Source organism: Podarcis erhardii (assembly GCF_964252035.2).
Source record: "Podarcis erhardii genome assembly, chromosome: 2".
In the NCBI taxonomy this organism is placed as follows: Eukaryota; Metazoa; Chordata; class Lepidosauria; order Squamata; family Lacertidae; genus Podarcis; species Podarcis erhardii.
Genome location: NC_138498.1, coordinates 16,124,670 through 16,142,495, shown reverse-complemented (window position 1 = coordinate 16,142,495; position 17,826 = coordinate 16,124,670). Strand labels below are relative to the sequence as shown.

The following is a 17,826-nucleotide window of genomic DNA, read 5'->3' as shown; positions in this document are numbered from 1 at the left end:
CCATGCCCAAGATAGATGATCTCCTGGCAACCGTAAGGAAGGGGAAGATCTTCACCAAATTGGATCTGCGTGGAGCGTATAACCTCATACGCATCCGGGAGGGCGATGAGTGGAAGACGGCCATGTTCACGCCTCTGGGCACGTACGAATACAGAGTTATGCCATTTGGTCTCCAAAATGGATCTCACGTCTTCCAAGCATTTATGCATCACGTGCTAGCGGGACTTCTCTACAAGAAATGCGTGTGTTTCCTCGACGACATCCTGATCTTTTCGGAAACGGAGGAGGCCCATGAGAAGGACGTAAAGGAAGTCCTGCAGAGACTACGGGAGAACAAGCTCTACGCCAAGTTAGAGAAGTGCCAGTTTGATGTGACGGACGTGGATTTCCTAGGCTACAAGCTGTCCGACAAGGGGCTGGCCATGGACAGCGCCAAGGTCCGCGCGGTGTTGGACTGGAAGAGCCCTCGCAATCGGAAGGAAGTCCAAAGATTCATCGGCTTCGCCAACTTCTACCGCAAATTCATCAGAGGTTTTGCAAAGGAGACGGCAGCGATCACGGACGCTCTCAGTTCCAAGAAAAAGAGGTTCGTGTGGACGGAACAGGCGGAGCGCTCTTTTCAGAAGCTTAAAAGCCTTTTCGCCTCCGAGGAGCAGCTGCTGCACGTGAATCCAGGCAAGCCCATACGACTAGAGACCGACGCGTCAGACAGAGCGGTTGGAGCCGTACTCCTGCAAGAAGATCCACATGGAAACTGGAGACCCGGTGCCTTTTACTCCAGAAAGCTCAGCAAAGCGGAGCAAAACTACACCATATGGGACAGGGAGCTGTTAGCCATTCACGCAGCGTTCAAAGCGTGGCGACATTTCCTCATTGGAGCCAAGCACACAGTGCAGGTCCGCACGGATCACAAGAACTTAGAGTATTGGCGCACGGCGAAACTCCAGAGCCAACGACACATGCGCTGGGCAGAGTTCTTCGCGGATTTCGACTTCAGGATAGAGTACGTCCCAGGAGATTCCAACGTTATAGCCGATGCGCTATCCAGGAAACCGCAATATCTCGATGAAGCGGCGCCTGTAGCAGCCAAGCACATTTTCGCACCGCAGGCGTGGTCGTGCGCTGCCGCCACAGTAGATCTGGACGCGGTGCGACGCGCGTTGCAAGTGGATCAGTTCGCACAGTCCAAGATGGAGGAATTGCGCAGAGGTGTGCAGAGTGGCGAAGAGTTCCAACTACGCGACGGGCTGCTAACTCGCAAAGGTGCCCTCTACGTGCCAAGCGACGAGCTTCGCGCAAAGGTTCTGCAGCAGTTGCACGACGCCCCCAGTGCGGGCCACTTCGGTAAGGAGAAGACAATAGAACTGGTGGCAAGAGACTTTTGGTGGCCCCGGATGCGTGGAGAGGTAGCGGATTACGTCGCCAGGTGTGACACTTGTCAGAGGTTCAAGCCAGTACACCAGAAGCCAGCGGGGCTGTTGGAACCGCTGGAAACGCCACAGCAACCGTGGGAGAGGGTAGCTCTGGACTTCGTTACTGACCTGCCCAGCTCCAGGGGGAAGACGGCGGTACTGGTGGTTGTGGACCTGTTCACCAAGATGGCGCACTTCATTCCATGCGCAAAGGTGGCGACGGCGGAACAGACTGCCAAACTCTTCATCGATCACGTGTTCAAGGTGCATGGGCTGCCGCAGTCCATCCTGTCCGACAGGGGGCGCCAGTTTGTTTCCAATTTTTGGCAGAAGCTTTTAGGTATCCTGAACGTCAAGATCAACCTCACGTCGGCGAGACACCCACAAACCAACGGCCAAGCTGAGAGGGTCAACGCGATCATGCAGCAGTACCTGAGATGTTACGCCAACCAGCGACCAGCAGTTTGGGTGGACTACCTGCCGATGGCAGAGTTTGCCTATAACAACACGAAGCACGCGTCCACGGGGGTGACGCCGTTTTTCGCGAACAATGGTCGTCATCCCAGAACCTTCCCGGGGTTCGTGGCACCGGGAGAGGGGGTGCCGCAAGGAGCCGACCAGTTTGCAGCGGAGCTGCAGGAGGTGCACGAAGAGTTGCGGAGACATTTAGAGCTGGCCAAGCAAGCATATAAGGTGCAGGCTGACAAAAACAGGAGAGAGGGAGAGGAGATCCAGGTGGGGGACTGGGTGTGGTTAGCGGCCCAAGCGATGCCAGCCAAGTCGTTGGCCAAGAAGAAGCTGGGGCACAGGCAGTTAGGGCCGTACCAGGTGGAGGCTAAAATCAACCCTGTAGCCTTTCGACTAGCCCTCCCCGAAGGTTCCAGAGTGCACCCGGTCTTTCATAGATCGGTGCTCACTCCCTACAAGGCACCGCACAGGTTTCAGGAGTCTGACACAGTCACGCAACAACACACTAAGTCACAGGAGAGGGAGAGGGCGCCTAGGGCCGAACCACTCAACGAGGTCACAGAGATCCTGGACTCGAGATGGGGGCAAGAGGGAGTAGAATATTTTCTAGTCAGAGAGGGTGCCCCAGTCAGTACCAATGGTTGGGTGCCGGGCTATGCCTTAGACGAACCTCTTTTAAAAGACGAGTTCCATGCCCTTTTCCCTCATAGACCCATGCCAGCCGAGTACTTTGATGACTGGCTCTTTACGCCCACATGTTCAGGCAGCACTTTCCACGGCTTTTCTTCAGCCGAAGAAAGGTCGCCGGACTCCAACTCGCCCAGGGGATCGTGTTCGGGGGTGGACACAGAACCCTCTTATTGGTGGGACGAGCAACCAGAGGAGGACTGGCGCAGGAAATGGCTGACGGGACCTTGGCAGGCAGCACCGGACCAGGTACCAATGGAGGAGGGAGAAGAGAACACCTTGGGTCAAGAACCCGAATTCGAACACTCGTACAACGAACTGCAAACAGAGGAGATGGAGGTGCAGAATCTGTATCCTGCGTCCGCCTCCGAAGAGCGGCAGCTTCCACAACCTGCACCCGATGAGCGGAAGGGGGGAAGGGGGGGCTTCGAGGGGGGGATGGATGTCAGGGTTTTAGGGAGAGAGGAGACAGAGAGCGAGGGCGAGGAGGAAGAGGACGACAACGAGCCGAGGTTGTCCCAAAGTCCGTCTAGCGAATCAGAGGATTCCCAGAAGGGAGCCCCCCTGGTCAGGCCAAGGGGCAATAGAGAGGGAAGCAGTCAGAAAGAGGGGAACGAAGAGGGAATCCCCAGTGGGAGTGGCAAAGCGGGACCAGCTCCCCCGTCGGAAAGGAGTGGAGGGGGGGGGAGTTGCCAGTGTGTCAGAAAGAGCAGGACAGGAAGGAGGAAGGGGGAGGAGTTCGGAGCAAGACGTCCTGCCTGAAAGGGAGGAGTGTAGTACCGGGAGCAGCGTAACTGTAGAAAGGAAGGTCAGAGGCAACGTACGCGCGCCAAGTTCAAATATAGAGGCGCGCGGAAATGAGGAGAGCTCTGAGGAGGAGCCTGGTGCCAAAGCACGAAGGAGGGGGGAGCAGGCGGGAGAAGACTCAGCCTCTGGGGAGTCCCGGAAAGAGGGAAGACAGGGGGGCAGGAAGACCCTGCGGAAAAGGAAAGAGAGGAAAAGGTGGAGCAGTACAAGCCTCTTAAATTGGTGCAGGGGAGGGACGGACTCAGAGGGGACTTCTAACATCTAAGGGTAACAGATGCGGAGCCACGGAGTTTGGATGTAATGACGACAATGATCTTCAATAAAACCTTTTGTATATAGCTTGGACTGGACTTTGGTCTCTTGTGAGCTGGGACCCAGGGTGGCTCTGACACCTACCAATTGATTTCATGGAATACATAATTTATTTATTTTGATCCCATTATGAATTAGGATACCTATTAGGTCCATAAATTACCATGTAGCATATATTCAACACAAAAAACAGCGACAATTGGTTGTTGACAAAGGACAGCTGGACATATAAAGGGCCCCATTACCTTCAGTAGCTTAGGGCCTCATCAAAGCTAAATCCGGCCCTAATGCAAATCAGACCCGGTAGAGCATGAGATTCTTAATCTCAGGGTCGTGGGTTTGAGTCCCACCTTGAGCAAAAGATTACTGCAGGGGGTTGGACTAGATGACCCTCGTGGTCCCTTTCAACGCCACAATTCTATGCAGTCGAGCCAGCAGAGAATTGCCTTCAAGCCCTGTTTCCTCATGCAGAGGACAGGGCCTTCCACTTACTCAATCTCAGTCTCTCCAGCACCTTGGAGCAGCCTTCCCCAGCCTGGTGCCCCCCCCACCGATGTTTTGGACTACAACTCCCATCAGCCACAGCCAAGGCGGCGGAATGCCAGGGATGATGGGAGTTGTAGTCTTTTTTTTACAAAAAAGACACCTGGAGGGTACCACATTGGGAAAAGCAGGCCTGGACTGGCAGCAAGAATGTGTGAGGACTTCAGTTGGCTTCTAGAGACTGTGTGAAGAAGAAGAGTTTGGATTTGATATCCCACTTTATCACTACCCGAAGGAGTCTCAAAGCGGCTAGCATTCTCCTTTCCCTTCCTCCCCCACAACAAACACTCTGTGAGGTGAGTGGGACTGAGAGACTTCAGAGAAGTGTGACTAGCCCAAGGTCACCCATCAGCTGCATGTGGAGGAGCAGGGAAGCGAACCCGGTTCACCAGATTACGAGTCTACCGCTCTCAACCACTACACCACACTGCCCCCCAGGGTATCTGGCATTGGAGCATCAACAGAAACAAAACAAAGGCATGGACTGGGAGTGGTTACAGCCAGTACACAGAAGAGATATAATTTTGCAAAAACGCTTCCCAGCTGGACCAACCGGACTAACAGCAAAAATAATTTTTCCTTGCAATGGCACAGCATAAGGAATTTGTAGGAACGTGCCGCTGGAGGGAGGGCAGAGGTGCAAGCCACTTGACAAAAAAGTCCATTTTCTTAATCATTCCAAAGAAATGGGCTGTCATTTTTGTAACATGAACTAAGCTGGGAAGACAGCGGGTGAATTTGCAGCCAGAGATAAATTGTCTGCAGTCGGAACGTCCTCGTGCCCCCGGACTGTTCCTGCTGTCAATAGGGCAAATGAAATTTCAATTCCATGCAAAAGCTGTCTCAACAGGACTCTGGCCTTGTAAGAAAAGAGAAATCTACAAAGCGGGGGGCGAGAGATTGTAAGTGGATCGTGAAATGAAGGCTGGCATTCGGTCGGCCTCAAAAGCGAACATGCTTCCCCTTATTGACATCGATTATATGGATTTTAGGAAGGGCTGTCTTTATTCTTCCAAACTGCTCTGAATCATATCAAGATGAATGATTTCTCTTTTTGGTAAAGGAGCCAGTATCCTTTTCTAACCATATTTTCTCTGTTATATCCAGGTGGTGAAAAGAACATGGAGCAGCCCAGGGCAGCTGGGGATACAAATAATAAAATTATTATACAGTTGCTATGAAGCCCCTTTATAATAAACAAAATAACATACTTCTTCACACACATTGGCCAGTTAAACTAAGGTGGAATCCAGACGCATATAAAAAAGTGTGAAAATGCTTTAAAAAAAAATGTTTTAAAAAATATATTGAATTTGCCATAAGCTTGCCATCTAGTGTCAGATTTGTATAATGCACTTAAAACACACTAAACACGGTACTTTTGCAGCTGTATAGCTGAATTTACTGCTGCAAGATGCCGTGAAGAGAACCAACTTGGATGTTTTTCAAAGAGAATAAGACCAGTTCATGGAAGTTAACCCTAGTAGTCATGATGGCTGTATTGTCTCCAGTATCACTGTCCATGTGGAACCTAATAGTAATAATAATAATATTATCATTTATACCCCGCCAATTGGCGGGGTTGATTCTAGTATTACAAGAGGCAAAGGGAAAACCACTTTCTCCATTTTTACCACACCTTGCATAATACCTGCTTATTTAACTTATATGCAGAATTCATCATGCGAAAAGCTGGGCTGGATGAATCCCTAGCTAGAATAAAGATTGCCGGAAGAAATATCAACAACCTCAGATATGCAGATGACACAACCTTGATGGCAGAAAGTGAGGAGGAATTAAAGAATGTGAGGAGGAATTAAACAGGAACTGAAATGCCCAATGGCTGTGAGTCTTGCTGTTATGTAAACAGCAACATTGTCTTGAGATCCCATCTTCTAAATGTCTTAAAGTCCTGAGTTCTAGCAAAACACCTGAAATATACTCAGAGTCGCAAAGTGATTTCATGCTCTTTATTCAGCTCATAGTGGTGAGGAGGAATGAATGAAAGTCCCCTCAAAGTATCTGCTTTATATACATTACAGTATTTACACAATGGGCTGCACATGATTGGCTAATTCTGGAATTCTACTGTAAGCCAATCAGGTTGTGGATTCACTTATATCTGGAGCATGATTGGGTGCTTCCTGCCAACCAATCATACTGCTGCATTATTCTAGGACCAATCAGACTGCTGCATTCTGAATCCTATTGTTCTAGGACCAATCAGACTGCTGCAATTTGGATCCTATTGTTCTAGGACCAATCAGACTGCTGCAGTTTGGATCCTATTCAATTCAGTACATAACAACACCCATCACCGCGATTGGCAGGAGATGAATGCCACAAGGTTAACAACACAGGCACAACTCCTGCGTTTTTAGCAGTTTCCTGACACACAGAAATTAAGATAGTGAAGTGTCTCTCCCAGCACTTATCACTGTGCCATTAAAAGCTTTGCCTGCTCCTTTATGTGTATCAGGAAACGGCTGTAAGCAAACAGATGGAAATAAGGTGGCCATCATAACATGGAGGGTTTGCCAGCATCTTGCAGGGATATCTGGGTGCACAGAAGTTGGGGAGGAACTGCATTTCTGTGTGCTGTGTTTGGAGGGAAACATCATCCCCAACCTTTGAGGTCTCTATCAGCAGAGTCTGGATCACCTGCCTGTGGACTGTCTTGCCAGAGTGGTGCATGCTCTAGTTATCTCCCGCTTGGACTACTGCAATGCGCTCTACTTGGGGCTACCTTTGAAGGTGACCCGGAAACTGCAATTAATCCAGAATGCAGCAGCTAGACTGGTGACTGGGAGTGGCCGCCGGGACCACATAACACCGGTCCTGAGAGATCTGCATTGGCACCCAGTACGTTTCTGAGCACAATTCAAAATGTTGGTGCTGACCTTTAAAGCCCTACACGGCCTCGGTCCTGTATACCTGAAGGAGCGTCTCCACCCCCATCGTTCAGCCCGGACACTGAAATCCAGCGCCGAGGGCCTTCTGGCAGTTCCCTCATTGCGAGAAGCCAAGTTACAGGGAACCAGACAGAGGGCCTTCTCGGTAGTGGTGCCCGCCCTGTGGAACGCCCTCCCTTCAGATGTGAAGGAAATAAGCAACTATCTTCTTTTTAAAAGACATCTGAAGGCAGCGCTGTTTAGAGAAGTTTTTAATATTTAACGCTGTATTGTTTTTAACACTTGATTGGAAGCCGCCCAGAGTGGCTGGGGAAACTCAGCCAGATGGGTGGGGTATAAATAATATATTATTATTACTGTATTATTATTATTCTGGAGGGACAATGGACAAATACAACACTAATTACAGCACTTTTATTTCCTCACTGGGTGGAAGGCAGAATGACAAATCCTATATTCCTATAAAGATCAGCAGTGTCCCCTAAAAGATCTCCAATCAGGCCGGTTCTCTGGAAGTCTGCAGCAGACAGACATCCTGTTTGTTTTGTTTTTATTCCCCAGCAAACACCCTCAAGTTAATCTACCTCCCCCTTTTTACATTGATTCTAGTGAGAACTGGCTAGCCCTTTTAAGTGCAGGGTTTATAAGGTGGTTGATCTAGCTTCTAAATAAAGTTCTGATTGGCCACAGAGACCATCAGAGACTGAGCATAACTCACCAACAAAACAATAGTCTACTTCTGTAAAGGACCCTTTTTGTATTACTTCTCAGATTTCCTATAAAAATGAGAGGCTTCACTCTCAGGTTTCGATCTCCTGAAATCAACTAACCAGGATTCTGAAAAGGTACTCAGTCAGACCATACTTTCTGTGAGAAACTCTGTGTGTGCTCTGAAACCCACCTGTTATGTATTCAGTGGTCTGTGTTTGCCTGAGCTTGAGTCTGGACTAAGGATTCTGAGCCCTGTGTTCTGATTCGATACATGATATTCAATCACAGAACAATTCGGGATTTGGGCCTCTGCCTTTGGCCCTTAAACTCTTGAGTTATGATTCGCAGCTTGGAAGTTTAGCCAGCCAATCATGTTGGGAGTGGGAGTGGCCCAGGCCTTCAGAAATGTATATAAGCAGTTGCTTTGCCCCTGTTGCCCAGTTCTGTTAGTTAAATAAAGGTTCTTGCTGTTATCACTGTGTCTTGCCTCGTGGGAACCCACCTATACTTCATTGCCTTTGCTTAAGTATATAACATGCAACTAGCTAATTTAGACTGCGTTTTTTAAATTTCATATTAAGTCTCTTTGTGTGATATGGTGCTTTAATTCTCCTCCTTTCCCCGAATATTTGGCTTCACTGGCCTATATTATGCACAGCAAAAGATGCAGAAGAACCTCCTTCGATCATTGTCCTTCTCCCTTGCCAGCAGTAAAGGTCTCAGACTAGGAAATCACTCCATTTGCTGCTGCGATAAGGTCATGGCATCCCGTAAAGAGACGCTCCTTCTGGAAGTACTTTGGAAATGTAGGGTTGTACCCAGCTAAGTTTTTCCCAGGGTAGGCCCACTGAAATTAGTAAACCTTAGTTAGTCATGGCCATTAATTTAAATGGATCTCTGCTGAGCATGAATAGCAATGCATACATGGAGTCATGAAGAGGACAGCAGGTGCGAAGGGCTACCAATGATGGAAATAAACGTCCATAGCTAAGAGCATCCCTGATGCTTCTTTGACAGTAAGCTAAGGAAAGAGACTGGTGCGCTCAGTAGAATGTATGAGTTTGCGCCGTGTACAACCTGTGCTGCTTTATATGGTGGGTGACTGCATGGGTAGAGGTAAAAGATAAAGGTAAAGGACCCCTGGACGGTTAAGTCCAGTCAAAGGCGACAATGGGGTTGCGGAGCACATCTCGTTTTCAGGCCAAAGGGAGCTGGCGTTTGTCCACAGACAGCTTTCTGGGTCATGTGGCCAGCATAGCTAAACTGCTTCTGGCACAATGGAACACCGGGACAGAAGCCAGAGTGCATGGAAACGTTGTTTGCCTTCCCGCCGCAGTGGTGCCTATTTATCTACTTGCACTGGCATGCTTTCAAACTGCTAGGTTGGCAGGAGCTGGGACAGAGCAACGGGAGCTCACCCCGTCGTGGGGATTCAAACCGCCAACCTCCTGATCGGCAAGCCCAAGAGGCTCAGATGTTTAGACCACAGCGCCACCCTCATCAACTGAGGCCCCATCGGAAGTCGCACCCCCTCCAACGTTTCTCCAATGCAAATAGGGTTGTCCTAAGGGAAAGTGGGACATTCTGGGATCAAATCAGAAACCAGGTTAGCTTCTGTAAATCTGGGACTGTCCCTGGGACACTTGAAAAGTCTGCGAGTCGAGACGCTACTGCTCACAGTCTAGTTCAGGCTTCTTCAACCTCGGCCCTCCAGATGTTTTGAGATGACAATTCCCATCATCCCTGACCACTGGTCCTGCTAGCTAGGGATCATGGGAGTTGTAGGCCAAAACCATCTGGAGGGCCAAGGTTGAGGAAGCCTGGTCTAGTTGGTTTTGCATAGATGACGGCAGACTTAAACCTTGAGAACACCATCATTGCTACCTTAACTGCCAGCGTTCACAGTCACTGGGCGCCGCAAGTGATGGGCCTCTGAACTGGCTTCCTCTCTGCCCTTCCCCTGCATTGCATACGCATGTTAATGTAGTGCCTCCTGCTGGCCATACAACACCACAGATCCATTCCTATTGTCTGGCGTTCCTCTTGCTAAAAAGAGTCGTTGCAAATTTGGCACTGTGCATATGCAATCTGACTTCAGATTTGAGAGAAAAGGCACTTGGAGCCCTCTCGTGGCCAGAGAGAGAAGAGTGGTTTCTCACTTAGTCCTTCCTGAAAACAGGAGGAGCCGTCGACGTTCTTCCATGGCATGCTCCTAGGAGTCTAGAGTCTATGTGCAAGGCTGGGCATGGGCAGAGATACAGAGTCTGTCGGCTGGTCTTTCTCCTTCTCCAAAGGTTCTGCATCATAGCTGCCCCTGAGAATAGCCAGTCGTTCCGCAAAGGTCTTTGGGTCGTGGTGAAGGACAAAGGAATAAAGCACAAAGGCCAGGACTGCACCAGCCAGTGGCCCCACCCAGAATATCTGCAGGGACAAAGAGAAGAAACAGTTCATAGAATTATAGAATCATAGAGTTGGAAGAGACCACAAGGGCCATCGAGTCCAACCCCCTGCCAAGCAGGAAACACCATCAGAGCACTCCTGACATATGGTTGTCAAGCCTCTGCTTAAAGACCTCCAAAGAAGGAGACTCCACCACACTCCTTGGCAGCAAATTCCACTGTCGAACAGCTCTTACTGTCAGGAAGTTCTTCCTAATGTTTAGGTGGAATCTTCTTTCTTGTAGTTTGGATCCATTGCTCCGTATCCGCTTCTCTGGAGCAGCAGAAAACAACCTTTCTCCCTCCTCTATGTGACATCCTTTTATATATTTGAAGTTTGTGCTGATGGGAGGCTAGAGGAGGCTGCAGTTCATTTACCCAAAACATCACTTGTTCCCACTTCATAGAGGTAGAAAAGAATCATAATGAAAGGAAGGGGCCCTGATCCAGGGAAATTAGGCCACATTTATCCCATACATTTAACTGTTTTTGCAGAGGAATTTTTTGAAATCGACCCTCAAGTACAGCCAAAGGCAGTACTGTATATACAATCTTGCGAAAGTGAAAGCACCTCTGTATTTTGGAATTGTTAAATTTTGCAAATAGGGTGCCGGAGTGTCAAATGACTAGGTGGACAATAATCATACCATGGATAAAATTTCCTTATTGTGGCCAGATTATTCTGTCGTTCAATATCATATGGGCTCTCCTATATAGGTTCTGTGAGGAGAATCGGGGCCTCTTTTAGGCCTTGGGCCATCCCAGGTGGTGGTTGAATCTCCACCCCATGGACACAATCCCCACTCCCTTCTGGCTTCAAGGTAACAGGGGCAAAAGGGTCAGAAAGGAGGCGACTTACCCATTGCTTTGTAAAATTCCCGACTACAACTGAACGGCCAAAGGATTTGGCTGGATTCATGGAACAGGTGGTGTAGTAATGCTAGGAAGGAGAAATGGGAAGAGATGTGTCTGGACAAGCATATTTTTCAGGGTTCATCCTCCCCCCCCCTTCTCTGAATCTCCATTAAGTGAAGGGCATCAGATGTACCACTTCGAGCTGCAATAATTTTGGAGAAAACAAACATGCCAAGAGCTCAGGGGTGGAGATCCTGCAGCCCTCCAGATATTGGTGAACTGAAGTGCCCATCACTCCTTACCACTGGCCATGCTGGCTGAGGCTGATGGGAGCTGGATTCTCACAAACAACTTGAAGGGCCACAGGTTCCCCATCCCTGCTATAGCAGGTCCCCGGATCCAGATTTCTACAAGTCACCTACAGTCAGGGCTCATCCACAATTACGTTTTGCCCTATGCTTTCTAGGCACAGGTGTGTGCTTCTTTTTGTGTTGTCGTCCCCCCCCCGCGCTTTCCCCCATGAAAATCCATTCTTTAATGCTAAATCGGAGCAAACAGTAGTTCAGGTTCCCCGCGGATTACCATTTGTTCCAATTCAGAGATAAAGAGTGGGTGTTCACAGGGAAAACGCCGGACACAACACTTTAAAGCTTGGACCTGAGCCTAGGAATGTGGCAGAATAGGAAGTCCGGATGAGCCCTTACTCATTAGGACTGGAGTCATCAGAAGCAGTGCCGGATTTACGTACAAGCTAAACAAGCTGTAGCTTAGGGCCCCACTTTCTTGGGGCCCCCCAAAAATGTAAAGGGAAAAAACCCTGGATGTACATTTCCAAAATATAAGATAAAAAACAAATAAAATAAAACCTACTAACAGCAGAAGTGTTTTGTGTTGTGTAGGCTCCTATGATGTAAGTAATGGGCTCCGCCTGCTAGCCCGCTCCCTAAAATATCACTGGTTTGCTCTTTTCTATATACAGTCATACCTCATGTTACGTTTGCTTCAGATTGTGCGTTTTCAGGTTGCGTCCCGCAGCGACCCGGAAGTACCAGAAAGGGTTACTTCTGGGTTTTTCCGCTCGCGCATGCGCAGATGCACAAAATGGTGTCATGTGCATGCGCAGAAGCGATGAATCGCAACCCGCACGTTTGCAACCAGAGGTACCACTGTACAGGGTGCCTACATTCTGCATGGACTGGTTGCATGGCAACCTGCGCAAACGGCTTTAGATACCTGTTAGGTCCATAAATTACCATATAGCATATATTCAACACAAAAACCAGCGACAATTTGTTGTTGACGAAGGACAGCTGGACATATAAAGGGCCCCATTACCTTCAGTAGCTTGGGGCCTCATCAAAACTAAATCCAGCCCTGATCAGAAGACCCCTCTGTAGGTTCCCCACCTTGTGACTGACTTCTGAGAATGGAGTGGGTTAGCTACTGGCAGAATTGCTGCTATGCTTCCCCTCTCTTGTAACCAATGGGCTCACATTAGTTCTGCACATGTCTGGAAGATCCACACGCTGCAATCTGTGGTGTTCTCTGCACTCTTTGGGTAAGGTGCTCTCCAGCATCTCACCCATTAGAGAGTTCACCCATATCTAGATTACCGTATTTTTTGCTCCATAACACTCACTTTTTTTCCTCTTAGAAAGTAAGGGGAAATGTCTGTGCGTGTTATGGAGCGAATGCCTACGGATGGCGGGGGGATCTGCTGCAGTCGTGAGCAGAGGATCCATGGTTCCCCTTCCTTCCCTCCTCCGTGGCTCGCTTTGAAACAGCAAAGCGGGAGAAGAGCCTCTGAATGGGGAGGAGAGAGGGACAGAGAGCCTGCTTGCTTTAAAGGAGCAAAGCAGGAGAGGAGAGGAGCTGCTTACACGAGTGTAAGCGGCTCCTGTCCGGTTGGCTCCTTTAAAGCAAGCAGGCTCTCTGTCCCTCTCTCCTCCTCACTCAACTGGCTAAATACAGTGGTGCCCCGCAAGACGAATGCCTCGCAAGACGAAAAACCCGCTAGACGAAAGGGTTTTCCGTTTTTTGAGGCGCTTCGCAAGACGAATTTCCCTATGGGCTTCCTTCGCAAGAAGAAAGCCCAGAGGGAAATCTCCGGGGACCTCTTTTAAATGCTGGCGGTGGGGAGCAAAGCCTTTCCCCCCCCTCCGGCCTTCAGAAGAGGTCCAGGAAGGCCGGTGGGGGCCGAAAGGCTTTGCTCCCCACCGCCAGCATTTTAAAAGCAGTCCGGGATAGCAGGGAAGCGCTGGACCTCTTCTGAAGGCCGGCGGGGGGCAAAAGTCTTTGCTCCCCCCTGCCTGCCTGCCTTCCCAGGAGAAACTCCGCTGTCCCGGGGTTTTTTAAAATGTTGGGGGCGGGAAGAAAAGCCCTTGTCCCCCCCCACCCCCAGCCTTCAGAAGGGGTCAGGGGACAGACTGTCCCCGGACCTGGTCTGAAGGCGGTTTCCATAGGAACGCATTGATTGATTTTCAATGCATTCCTATGGGAAACCGTGCTTCGCAAGACGAAAAACTCTCAAGACGAAAATACTTGCGGAATGAATTAATTTCGTCTTGCGAGGCACCACTGTAGCAGCAAAGTTTTTCAGCGAGCTGGGAGGAGGGAGAGAAGCAGAGCCTGCTTTCTTTAAAGGAGCAAAGTGGGAGAGGAGAGGAGCCTTCTCCTCTTATACCCCTCTTCTGCATTATTAGCAGCATCCTTCTTCACACACCCCACGTGTGCTCCTTATCCTTTGAGTGCTTTTCCTTCCCTCCCCACTTAAAACGTGGTTACAAAGCACGGATCCACATGGATCCTCAAGATTGTTGCATTGGGTTCCCCCATCTCACCGTCGGATCACATGTCTGTGGCCACAGCATGAACCACAAAAATAATACATCCACTGTTTCGTTTAGAATATTTTTTTTTCTTGTTATCCTTCTCTAAAAACTATGTGCGTGTTATGGTCGGGTGCGTGTTATAGAGCGAAAAATACGGTATGTCTATAAGTTCTCAGTCAGGGAGGCCCATAATACTAATGATCATAGGATTTTGGGGCCCACTGTTACTGACACTCGGGGGCGCCATGGGTGTGGGGGTGAGATGCCTTGGGCCTGCCTGCTGCCACTATTCCCCCAATAAAGCGAAACAACAAAACAAAATTGCCATTTACCACTGCCTCTGTGTGCAATTTATAAACCAATCCCTCCAGTAAACCTGGGCGGTTTGTCAGAAAATTAACACATTTCCTATTTAAACTTGGGTGGTGCTGTGGGTTAAACCACAGAGCCTAGGACTTGCCGATCAGAAGGTCGGCGGTTCGAATCCCCGCGACGGGGTGAGCTCCCGTTGCTCGGTCCCTGCTCCTGCCAACCTAGCAGTTCGAAAGCACATCAAAGTGCAAGTAGATAAATAGGTACCGCTCCAGCGGGAAGGTAAACGGCGTTTCCGTGCGCTGCTCTGGTTTGCCAGAAGTGGCTTAGTCCTGCTGGCCACATGACCCGGAAGCTGTACGCCGGCTCCCTCAGCCAATAAAGCGAGATGAGTGCCACAACCCCAGAGTTGGCCACGACTGGACCTAATGGTCAGGGGTCCCTTTACCTTTACCTAACACCTTGCTTCTAAAGAGCATTCAGCTCTTTAATGATCACCTAGTTAAATATAACTTTCCCTTCTGATTTTTATTTTGCATTGGACAGGAGTGCTCTGCGTAATTTGAGCATCTCCTTCCAGCATTCTACAGATTAGTTGGTCATCAGCAAAAGCTACTGCCTCCTTTGCTCATCAGATCCACTGTAGTTTTTAAACTGCCCCAGGTCCTCCACTTACCCCAATTAAGTGTCCCAGGGCAACAGAGACACCGATCATGATAGCTGGAGAACCTTTGTTTCGGCTGCTATCGGTGGACACAAGATAGCTTAGAACCAGCTGCAATGTCAAAATGAGCTCGATGGACACAGCTTGTCCGGATGAGACGTTGACCCTCACCTGGGGGGGAGGAGGAGGAGGAAATAGTGAAAGAGCTTTTGGGGGACGTACGTTATACCATCACCAAAGCTGCCAATCTCTTTAGACTTATGGAATTAAGATTGCCAGAAGAAATATCAACACCCTCAGATATGCAGATTGATGGCAGAAAGTGAGGAGGAATTAAAGAACCTTTTAATGAGGTTTTAATGAGGGTGAAAGAGGAGAGCGCAAAATATGGCCTGAAGCTCAACATCAAAAAAAACGAAGATCATGGCCACTGGTCCCATCACCTCCTGGCAAATAGAAGGGAAAGAAATGGAGGCAGTGAGAGATTTTACTTTTTTGGGCTCCATGATCACTGCAGATGGTGACAGCAGCCACGAAATTAAAAGACACCTGCTTCTTGGGAGAAAAGCAATGACAAACCTAGACAGCATCTTAAAAAGCAGAGACATCACCTTGCTGACAAAGATCCGTATAGTTAAAGCTATGGTTTTCCCCGTAGTGATGTATGGAAGTGAGAGCTGGACCATAAATACACACATCTGTATATTAAGGTATGATGATGTAACTATATTCTTTCTTTCTTTTCCTTCCTTCCTTTTCTCACCTTTCTTCTCTTTTTATGAATGACATTCTTCTAATGAAATATTATTTTTTTAAAAAAGTAACAGAAACATCCCAGGTACAGACTGGCTGTTTTAGATAGGCCTTGCCTCATCCTCGCATTTCCCGACGACGGCAAACCTTCAGAAGACAGAAACAGAGACAGACGTACCGTACTGGTGCCTAAACTTCCTCGGATGTCCTCAGGAGTCACCTCGTAAAGGACAGCTGCTCCGACAATGCCTCCGACCACCTGGCCAAGTATATAGCAGGCTGCCCTCGCCAACGATATGCGAGAGCCAAGCAGGAAGGCCAAGGTCACTGCTGGGTTGAGGTGGGATCCGCTGGCATGCCAGGCGATCTGGACAGCGGTGGCTGCGGCCAAGTTGAAGGTGATGGCAGTCTGCAGGACAGAGGGCTTCTCTGGCCAATTCAACTCCGAGCCCAGGCCGAAGAAGACAAAGAGGGCTGTGGCCAGGATTTCTGCAAAGACAGCCCGGTAAAAAGCCACCACCCGCAGTTCCCTCCACATCCTGAAAAGAGGTTGGAAGACAGCTCTGTGTGTGGATTCTGCCTCGCCTCTTGATTCCTTTCCTGATGCTAAGAAAACAAGCGAGTGTTTGCAACATACTGGGCTGGACCAGGAAACTTCAGGTTTATATCACAGCAGCCTTTATTTTCCCACCTCTCTGTATGGCACCGCCCACATTCCTGAAGGGATGGAGATGTTGGGAAATTTGTGGGCTGCTGGCTCCTCCTTTGGAAACATGGGGAGAGGCAACACAACACATATAATAATCATTCTGTACTCGTAAGGAATCAAACTTTTAGGGTGGCAGTGCCTACTTGGAAACTCCCTGCCTGTTGACAGCCAGTAGGCACCTTCTGAACTCGGCACCTCCTTAAAATCCTTCCGTTCAGGTGAAAGCCAATCCAGACGTGCTAAAAAGTTCACATGGGTTTTAATTTCGTTTCAGCTGATTATCGATTTCAGTTCCACTTCTTAATGTTTTAAGCACCCTGTCTTCAGCTGCCGCTTATTGATAATTTAAATGATTCATTCTCCTTGTAAACCACAGGGAGGTTTTATTGCAGATATAATTTTTTGCGGAATAAAGAAAAGAAAGCTTTTCCTGGAGAGGGAACAGCAGGGGAGATTGCTGAGAGACTCGCCTAAACAGAAAGGTCTGTGTGTGAGCATCATTTTGTGTGTGTGTGTGTGTGAGAGAGAGAGAGAGAGAGAGAGAGAGAGAGAATGTTGATGAGAACCAGTAAGTCTCCAAATCTCACCTCAGCATACATGTTTTTCTTATAATTATAAAACGATTTATATGCTGCTGTCTCATAAAATATCACTGTGCTAGTATACAGGAATATAAAACCATGAAAACATTAAGAGCTGCACAGAGCAATCACAAAGCAAACATTGTCTCTCTCACACTTGTCAAAATAGCCGCCATTGTGAAGACTCCTCTGCTTCTTGATTCATTTCCCAACTGACACACTCCGTGGCCCCGTCCCTGGTGCTCTCAACGCACCAGAAATAAATGCTTGGCGATACTGAAGACAGCACAACAGATACAGCGTCTGTTCGAAAAAGGTTTTTTTAAAAAATAAAAAGAAAGAAAAATTGAAGGTCACACACATCTCCAGTTTTGATAAAAGAGCCATTACAGTCATGTCATTGAATGGCTGGTGGGCTGCGTCATAAAGAAGAGGTTTTACGGCTGCAGAGGATGTACCTGCTACTGGCAAGGCAGCCTGCCCTTGCTAGAGATTAGCACAGTGCGAGAGGGGAGAGAGGCAGTCTCCCTGCCCTGCCCCGTGGCCAAAAAAATAGACACCTGTGGCTGCTACCTCTTTCACAGAGGAGTCTGCCTGTCTACTCAGGTCAGCTGAAGAGGCCATCTTGTGTCCCTGGACACTGTCTGAAGAGCAGGTCAGACCGGTACTACACACACACACACACACACACACACAGCGTATTTTTCGCTCTATACGACGCACCCGACCATAGGACAGGTTTTAGAGGGGGGCGAACAAGAAAAAAAATTCTCCCCCTCTCTGCTCAGCGCCCCGTCAGCGAAGCGACAGGAGAAACAGAGCCCCTTCCAT

The 17,826-nt window shown here is 48.8% G+C and overlaps 1 protein-coding gene across 3 annotated transcripts in view; it reads right to left on the bottom strand.

Annotated features, from left to right (window-relative positions):
* AQP6 (aquaporin 6) overlaps positions 1–16,479 on the bottom strand; it is a 150,676-nt gene extending 134,197 nt beyond the window's left edge. For 2 of the 3 annotated variants that reach the window (XR_014153322.1, XR_014153323.1), the window contains exons 1-5: positions 15,884–16,479; positions 14,965–15,123; positions 11,150–11,230; positions 10,012–10,273; positions 3,767–5,369 (exon numbers count right to left, since the gene is read on the bottom strand). Coding sequence is in view for 1 of the 3 variants with exons in the window: in XM_081849957.1 (XP_081706083.1) it covers positions 10,073–10,273; positions 11,150–11,230; positions 14,965–15,123; positions 15,884–16,243 (801 nt within the window). In the remaining 2 variants the exon portion in view is untranslated. Of the gene's footprint in view, positions 1–3,766; positions 5,370–7,357; positions 10,274–11,149; positions 11,231–14,964; positions 15,124–15,883 lie in introns of those variants that run through there. The other variant, XM_081849957.1, reaches the window with a different exon arrangement.
* Between the last annotated feature and the right edge of the window lie 1,347 nt (positions 16,480–17,826).